Here is a 9746-nt window from a genome sequence, read left to right on the forward strand (position 1 = left end):
ACCTAGGAAAGTTCATTTCCCACATGAAGAGTTTGATGGCTCAATTAGCTTTCCAAGCTCAGGTTGTTGAAGAAGATGCAATTGCAATACTTTTGAAAGCCTAAGGAAAGTCTTCTCAACTCTTGTCACTACCCTTAAAAATATACCAAATCCTACACTTGAAGATGTCATTCAATCTTGTTTGAATGAGGAGAAAAGAAACCAAACAGAAGGTAGAACCAACTTCGCATCTACCTTGACAAACCAACTCTTAGTCCATATTGTGACTAATAAATGTTCCTTTTGCAATGAAAAGGGATATATTGTAAGTAACTACTTGAAAAAATATACCAACAAGATGAAGTGCAACAAATGTAAACAAATAGGGCGTATCACTAGTAAGAATGTCCCAACTCTCCTAAAGTTCCCAAAGAATTGGAGGCCAACTATGTCTCCAAAGCACCTGATGACGACCGACTTTTCTAGTCCCTGTTGTACCATCTTTCCATAAACATCCTTGTAGCCTATTTTATAAAGGCATGCCATTGATTCATTGAGGGGGGGACCATTTCCATGGGTGGGAGGCTAATAGAATTTCAGCTTACCAAGGTACAATTGAGAGCCTCTAGCCTTCTACATAGTGAATCTTCTCACAAGTCCTTTTTCGAGGGTAAAGAGCAAACAAAAGTGTGACACAATAACAGCTATCAAGAAAGGCAATAATGTCTATGGAGGAAGGTAATGGCTCCTTAATGAAAAATTTCATAGAGAATATTTAAAGATATAGCAATATTGCATTGGGGGTAGTTGAAAGGGTTACAAAGGAAAAAGTGGTACATTGATACTTGCTAAAGAAGTGTTTAATCTTCAATAATTGGAGTTGAGGCCATGATAGATCCCATGGCACAAGTTGCATGATTGAAGATGAGAAGTTAAAATGGGCATCTCTCTCAATGGGCTCGGCGGACATGTATCTATCCTTCAATTCTTGTTGCGTAATTTCAAACATTTGGATCCTTAAAGTTACTTCCACAAGATGGCTTCAATTGCTCCAATTATCATGGACAACAAAATTATTTGGAGATGACCTTGTTTTCATTTAAAAATCATAAAAGGCATTTTGCTTCAAGGATAAAGGTGCTTCTACACAATGTCTTCTACATGTTACTAATAGCAATGATCCATTATGTTCCACTAGGCTCATGGAGTAAGTAATAGCTTCTATTGGAATGTCCAAATATCCAAAAGCCTTATCACTACTTAATTCCTTGGCCTTAAAATACTCATTTGAGTTCACAAGCATCATCATAGAATATCATAAAAAAGAAACTCATTTGAGCATATTGGTCACTCTACAATGGTTAAAGTGTTGAGCTTATTTGAAACAAGTGATGCTAGAACTCTTTGCCCTTGCCTTGATTTGTTATGTCCTTTAAAGTCAATGTAGCTAGGGACTTCTTGTCCTTGTCACCTTTAGGTTTGTAGAAAAAATTGTCAAAGTCACTTGATTTTCAATATAGTGTCTTATGTTTACATTAGTCTTGATGCAACTAAAAGAATAGTAAAAAGAAGAACAAAAAAATGAATGGATATATTTCATTATACCAACAATGCCACTATGAAAGAGAATTGCACCTCACCACCTTCCTTGGCTATTACAAAAACTTTATTTGAAGCCTTTCTTTCCCAACCATTTTATTTTAACTCTATAACACCTCTCATATTTGTATTCCATCTTAGATGGCCTAAGAAGGCTACTTTTTCCAATTGCCTTCTTTTAGGACATTGTCTTTAGTCACCTTACAATGCATGGAACTGAGTATCTTTATCCAAGCCAATTACCAATCTACAAATTCTACTCTTAAATAAATCATACTAGGTAGTACAAGTGTAAGCTAGCACTTGATGCTTTAGAAATGAAGAGATTCTAAGTCAGTGAACAACCCCTATAGTAAAAGTCATAATGGGGGGCAGTCCTTAAGAGTATATATCAAGTCCTCTACCTTCTACTCACACTCTCGTCACTTAGCTTCCCCAACCTACTACTGGGTATTGGATACCTAAGATGCGATCAACTCTGGGATCTTTGCTTGATGAGCTAAGAGTTTAGGAGATGATGGTGCATTTGTAGCCTACCACATCTCCTGAGTAGCTACTAATGTCACTATCTTTATAGGTTGTGTCACATTTATCTGCAATGCTACTGCAATCAAGGGCTATGGAATCTCTAGATCTTGGGTAACTTACGGTGTCTCTATGAAAGCGGTAGGAGATTGAGGTGGTACCATATGATCTGATGATCTAATATCGCTAACCACTCCCCCTCCACCTATCTTTGTATCTCTAGGCCTCTACTCTTTCTCATGTCCCTCATATATGATCTCTCATTGTCATTGGTAGTGTCTCCTCCATCTAGCATTGCATTGCCTATGGTACTCTACGGCACTTATCCACATCCTAGGTCTATTGGCTCCCTTATCCCTAAAGGAGGTATGGTGCTACCAAGTCCTAGTACTCCAATGTGCATAAAATTTTGAGAATAAAACACCTAACACTTCAACTGACTCAATTGAAAGTAGATAAAAAAGAAGACAAATAGTTGATTGGAATAAACTCACAATCAACTAGACTGCAACAAAAGCAAACAATGTAACAACAATAAAAAGTGATTGGACTATCAAATATAATGTATTGATTTGTAATAAAGCATGTCACTTTAGTCTAGAGGAGGCTAGGGTTAAGTATAAAAGGGGGAGATGAAACTTGTGAGAAATCTTTTTGTCATTTTTCAGCAATACATGTTTTGAAGCTCCTTCCTCCCACCAACTAAAAGGGTGCATGCTCTTAGCCACCAAGATATGGGGTGCATACCATGTCCCACCTTGACATGAGGTGAATATTCATGTTGCAGCTTACATCTTTGATTCTCAGCCTTCCATGGCAATATTACTTCAAGCTTAGCTACCTTGGCTATGGCTATTTTACAAACTTGGTGTATTTCTTGTATTTCTTGAAAATTTTGTATATTTCATGAATTTTCCATTAATTGACTTGCTGTGAAAACTAGTTTATTACATGATTTAAGATAAATACTACAATGAATGGAGAGAAATCAAATTTGTTCACACTCACTCTCACACAATGCTCATACAACCCCTCATGTTTAGTTATTGAGACTTACTCATTATATAACAATAGATGTCACAAATTGCACTATTGCTTCAAATCTACAGATCAATAAAAATAGATTTTATATTAGAAGTAAAATTTAGACAATATAAGTGGTGAGGATGTAGAACATGAGTGGTCGAAATAAGAAGATGTCAACTTGGTCCAATATCTAGATTAATCCAAATCTGCTCTAGACATTAGGTGTATCCTGCAGTCCAAAATGTAGAAACACTAGATAGTTGAGTTTTTGAGAAAGTTAGGCCTAAAATGTAGTTCTTTGAACATCCAAATGTAAAATAGTACATCCAAGATGAAATACATTTGACATGTCATTGCATGATGATTTGGTCTCTATCTATAAGTCGTGCTACTCTTCTATCCAAAAGTACCTATTTAGGTAGTTCCCTTCTACACAAAGTTACTTTGTTTACTATCAAGAATTGTCCAAAACTATCTTCCATAGGTACTTTTTTCCTATCAAAGCATTATCTAGAACTACCTTGCATAGATATTTTTCTTCTATCTAAAACTACCTACGAATATAGTTCTTCAACAATTGCAAGATGTCTTATCATCCTACATGCAAAGCACTAGCCGAGGAGTCTTATGTATGCGATGAGCTCAATGAGAAAACCCTTGTGGATAGAGGGGATCTTAATGGTCCGGGGAAGGGAATGTAAGGACTCTGTGGGTACAATAACTCGAACAGACAAGTTTCTCAATGGACCTTTCGAGACTGCATCAACAAAAGTCCTCTCTGTGTGTCACATGGCCGAAGGCGTTGCCAATCTCGGAAATGTATGGTGTAAAGTACTCATTGAGGCCAGGAAAAGACATCTCTGAACGATGGGTAGTCCCAACCCTCGATCCATTTGTCAAAGTTTGGCTAGGGTGCCGATAAGAGCCAACTAGATGGAGTCCTTGAGAATGCATATGGGCAAGCAATCTCCAACCGATCTGCAGGCCAAAGAAGGCACCTCAAGGGCCATTCCTCTATCCCTACCTACCAGCTCTGCGAAAGGAATCGGCAGTAAGGCATCGATCAAATGTGTGGGGGGGGCTGCACTACAGCCCTCTAGTGGTGGTGGGTGATTGGCTGCAATCTCATGCAACACCCTACCTCCATGTGACTGGTGTGCTGGCTCTAACGGCACGACTGGTGTCGAGCTTTGCTCTAGTGATTCTGGTGCCTGAGGGGAATGTGCCAAAGTAGGGGAGATGGACACACCAAAGTAGTTCATCTTTAATTTGTAGCACTTGTTTAATTCCATGCACTTATGTGACTACATTCTGCCAAGACATGTCTTCTAACACCATTTCATGTAACAAGGCTGGCATACTTTCCCAGACATGCCATTTAGGCTGCTGCCACCTCTCATCTAGTCCCAAGGACAAACACACATCATAAATATTTCCCTGCCACAAAGCGCACAGGCTGGAGCAAGCTTTCAAGATGTGAATGAGAATGGCTAAATTCTGTTCCACTCTTGCCTGCTGCATAGCAGAAAGCAGTTAAATACTGCTGTTCCAAGGGTTCAAAGAGAACTTTGGCTTCTGTTTGTTTCTGTTAGAGTCCCAGTGACTAATTGGGCGGGTGGTAGGAGTGATGGATTGAGCAGCTTTGTACTGCTGCCGCTGCCGCTGCTGCTGCTGCTGATGATGATGATGATGACAACGACAACCAATAAGCCCCTGCTTGCTGATATATTAAAAAAAAGTGGAGAGACCTGTCCTCCAATTGATGCTCAATGCAGCCAGCAATCAAGGCCATCTAGGCACCAAATCCTGTATCAGCAACTTGTTTGACACAATGGCTGAATTTTCAAGCCGATGACAACTTGCATACAAGGACATTACCAATGATGGTCTCCCAATCGAACCCAGTCTCAACAAGGTAACCATGAAACTCTATCCCTTGTGTTACTGTATAAAAAGGCTGTTAAACTGGGGCAACCTTTGAGAACAGAAACAACTGTTAACCTGATCAGGTTGCATGCACTCTTGTAGCATTTCTTTGAAGAGTTGGAGCACCTTCCCATTGCCTTGTTAATATACCCTATATCCTGTTACTGAGACACTGAATGTTAACAGCACTTTGAGCTGGCAAACTGTTAAATGCCACACTTTCATCCTCCAGAATCCTGCAGATGGAGTATATTTCAACTAACAAATTCATCAGATTCAACTGCAGCCTCCAGCACGTGTCCTACCTTAATTCACTATGCTTCGACATCCCATATTCATCCGGTTGTAAGCATGAGTTGAACATTTGATTATGTGGGCCTGTAGCTTTATCATTCTCCTCAAGTCTAACATGTGCAGAAATAATAGCACTCCATGGAAACACACTTGGATCTGACAAGCTCCTGAATGGTTGGTTTGCTTCTGGCAAACTCTCAAGAATGGAAAACATGTGAATTTAATGACTCGCTAAAAAAGCATCAATGTGATAAGCTTTGTTCCATTTGCTAAATCTCTTTGACAGTAAACATGCTGAAAAGTATGTCACTCAGGTCAGTGGTATGAACAAGATCCTGATTATTTGAGAACCAATACATGCCTGAAATGTCATAAACATCTTGAAGTGATGAAATTGGATCATGTTGCCTGGAGTAAACATGAGTGACGACAGAGCCTGCGCAAAAAGCTGTATGTGTATATCTTCTATGCTTGGAAGCTGTGACAGCTCACAAGTGAAACATTGACTTACCTTCATGGCAAGGAGGAGCAAGAAGCTCTGTTATACTGCTGGTCCCTGGTCTCCCTCAAGAAAGAAAGAAAAATAACAAGAGTGCATGTTTGCCCTTATAACCTTTGGGAGGTTAAGTACTCTCTGGGAACTGCTGAGGGGTGCAGATAGACTAAAACACCACCCTGTGAATCAGATGCAGTAATACTATATGAAGGCAATCTCAAGAGTAGAAAGTTCCAGTCAAACAGCCAGATCATTTTAGCTTTGTCATGTCCAGCTACATAAATTGCACTTAACTCACACACAAGAAGCCCACATGAAAGTATAATCACATAGTTTTATGTTATAAATCCTTCCCATTTCATGGACCTCCTCAACCTATCCTGCTTTGAGAGCATCTCTTTCACTTGTGGATAAAATGTGTCACCAACAAAAAATTCATGGACCTTATCTTGTATTTCAATCCAGGCCTGCCCGGGCTTCTTCCGCGCATATCTGCACTTTCTCATATCATGCATCGCATCATGTTCACCCCACATCTCAGCATCTGCATAAATGCTCGACATCAGCATGTAGCAAGAACCATCACCTGGTTCCAGTTGAGCAAGGTTAGAAAAGCTCTTTTGACCTACTTCAACATTACCATATTTTCTGCATGCACTCAGCAAAGATGTCCAACCATCACACTTATTTATATTTACGGGCATGGTTTCCAGTAAATGCTTCGCTTCATGCAGACATCCAGCACGACTGAGCAGGTCAATCATACAGAGATAATGTTCACAACTGGGAATAATGCCATAGACTTTCCTCATACAAATAAAGTGCATATAGCCTTCCTTGACTTTGCCTGCATGACTGCATGCGGTAAGAATGATTGAATAGGTTAATGCAGTCGGCTGTAAACCATCTGCCTGCATAAGCTCCAAACACTGCACAACCATGCCACAATTTCCATGATCAGCATACCCTGCTATCATTGCGTTCCATGACACGACATTGCGAGTGTCTAGTTTGTTTAAGACACTGTATGCTGCCTCAAGGACCCCAGATTTCGCGTACATGTCAACAATGGTGCTACCAGCAGCAACATCTGAATCAAACCCAAACATGATTATCTGATCATGCACTGCCATGCCTTTCCAAACTGCCCCAATGCTGCCACAAGCTTTTGATATGCACAGAAACGTGACTCTGTCTGCCTTTATGTCCTCCTGCATCATTTTCTCAAAGAGCTCAACACCAGAAAAACCATTGCCATGGTCAGTGAATCCTAAAATCATTGCAGTAAATGATATCACATCCCTACATGGCAAATGCTCAAATACTTTCTGTGCCTCTTCCATGCTGCCACATTTCACATACATATCAATTAAGGCGTTGCCAATAGAAGTGTCCGATTTGAATCTGCTACTGATAACCTGATTATGGACAATCTTGCCTAAACTCATGGCACCCAAGTTACCACACAGTTTCAAGATGCACAGGAACATTACTCGATCTGCCTCTATCCCTTGCCTCTGCATTCTTTGGTAAAGTTCAAGGGCTGAATAATCAAAGCCCTTTTCAGCATGGCCAGTGATTATAGTGCTCCACGAAACCACATCTGGATTCGACAACTTGCAGAAAGCCCAGTTTGCTTCCCTTAAGTTGTTGCATTTGGCATACAGGAAGACAAGTGAGTTGGTGACAGCCTCATCAGTCTCATAAGAGTATGTGACTAACTGATTATGCAGCAACTGTCCCTGCCCAATGGCACCTGAGCTAGCACATGCTCTCAATACACATGAAAAAACAAACTTGTCTGGGGTGACCCCCTCCTGATGCATTTGATGATAGAGCTCCAGGGCTCTGTCAGCTTCATCGTGCAGGTCATGAGCTGCAATGGTAGCGTGCCACGTGTAAACAGATGCGGTCCCAACCCTGGAGAAACACAAGTTTGCTTCCAGTAGGCTTCCCAGAGAACCGAACAAGCGTATCAGATGGTCGGCGACGATGGGCATGCAGTCGAAGCCATCCCTGATTATCTCAGAGTGCAGTTGCCTCCCTGTGATCAGATCCTTCTTCTCAATGCATTCCTGAAGAAGAGCCAGAAAGTGGACCTTCGATGCAGGCATCGTCTCTTGTTAGGGCATACCATGGAGATTTTCCCGAAGAAGAAGAGGAATGAAGAGGGCATGGCGATTTTCCTGTCTTAGATGCAGGCATTGTCTCTTATCAAGACGGGAAAATCTCCATGCCCTCTCCATTATTCTTCTTCATAACAACAGAGCCCACAACTCCTCGAGTCCCATATACATAATAGCATAGTGATAGGTAACCCGTTCCACCACGAGATGCTCAGTGCGCGAGCCAAGAGAATGGTTAGTACTCTGTACTGATATCTATATCTATCTATATTACATTATTACATTACATTACATTACATTATTATTTGAGCTACAGGTTCGGGAAAGTGTCGAACCACCACAGTACTCCCAAACCTAGCTCCCAAACCAAACCAAAGTGACCATTAATGTCACATGATTGAGGGCAGAAAGAAAGGTAAGTGACCATTTATGTCACATTTGAGCTACAGGTTCGGGAAAGTGTCGAACCACCACAGTACTCCCAAACCTAGCTCCCAAACCAAACCAAAGTGACCATTAATGTCACATGATTGAGGGCAGAAAGAAAGGTAAGTGACCATTTATGTCACATGCTTGGGGGTAGAAAAAAAGAAACGTGGTCTCCTTCCACCACCTTCTCTTCTTCTCTCTCTCACTCTCATTCTCACTTTCACTCTCACTCTCACTCTCACGGGATAGGAGGAGGCAGGCCAACAAGCAGCAGGAGCAGGCAGCAGGCAACAGGTCAATCCTCTCTTTCTCTCTCTCTCTCTCTAGGCATTTTTGTGTTCTCTGTCTCTCTCTCTCTCTGCCACGCCTGTCCGTCTTCAGGTCAACCTCTCTCTCTCTCTCTCTCTCTCTCTCTCTCTCTCTCTCTCTCTCTCTCTCTCTCTCTCTCTCTCTCTCTCTCTCTCATCTTCAGTTCACACGTCTTCACCTTCGAATCATGTTGACGTAATATACCTCTCGTGCTTCTCTCTGACAAGACGCTTCTCTCTCTCTCTCTCTCTCTCTCTCTCTCTCTCTCTCTCTCTCTCTCTCTCTCTCTCTCTCTCTCTCTCTCATCTTCAGTTCACACATCTTCACCTTCGAATCATGTTGACGTAATATACCTCTCGTGCTTCTCTCTGACGAGACGCTTCTCTCTCTCTCTCTCTCTCTCTCTCTCTCTCTCTCTCTCTCTCTCTCTCTCTCTCTCTCTCTCTCTCTCTCTCTCTCTCTCGCTATGCGCATGTGTTTTCGGCTGCTTCCTTCCTCTCTGCACCCATTTTGAACTCTGCGAGATAACGATGATAGTCCCCCTTCATCTTCAGTAAGAAGACCTTCAACTCACTCGCTCGCTCCACACTCCCCCTTATCGCATCCGTCGGCGTCAGCTCCTGGTCAGCTCCTGGTTCCCTCTGTACTCCTTGATGTGCCCCGTATGCTCTTCCTCTCTCTCTCAGACAGATGTCAAAGAGAGAGAGAGAAGCGCGTTTACCTCTCCCTCTCTCTCTCTCTCTCTCTCTCTCTCTCTCTCTCTCTCTCTCTCTCTCTCTCTCAGACAGACGTCAAGAGAGAGAGAGAGAGAGAAGCGCGTTTACCTCTCTCTCTCTCTCTCTCTCTCTCTCTCTCTCTGCGCCCCGTATGCTCCTCATTCCCCTTGACCTCTTCCTTGATGCGCCCCGTATCCTCAACAGACCTTCGACTCGCTCGCTCGCTCCACACTCCCCCTTATCGCATCCGTCGGCGTCAACTCCTGGCTATATCGAGACCTTCGACTTGCCCGTCCAACAAGGCCACTCCCCCTTATCGCA

The 9746-nt window shown here is 42.1% G+C and overlaps 1 protein-coding gene across 1 annotated transcript; it reads right to left on the reverse strand.

Moving 5' to 3' along the window:
* Positions 1 to 3344: 3344 nt before the first annotated feature.
* On the reverse strand, positions 3345 to 8198 carry LOC148011122 (pentatricopeptide repeat-containing protein At2g13600-like). The gene has a single exon (XM_087670147.1). The coding sequence runs from the start codon at positions 7957 to 7959 to the stop codon at positions 6181 to 6183; it is 1779 nt and encodes a 592-aa protein (XP_087526273.1). The 5' UTR covers positions 7960 to 8198; the 3' UTR covers positions 3345 to 6180.
* Positions 8199 to 9746: the final 1548 nt, after the last annotated feature.

Source organism: Lygodium microphyllum, chromosome 28 (assembly GCF_053477565.2).
Source record: "Lygodium microphyllum isolate KBCC chromosome 28, Lygodium_microphyllum_v1.1.10, whole genome shotgun sequence".
In the NCBI taxonomy this organism is placed as follows: Eukaryota; Viridiplantae; Streptophyta; class Polypodiopsida; order Schizaeales; family Lygodiaceae; genus Lygodium; species Lygodium microphyllum.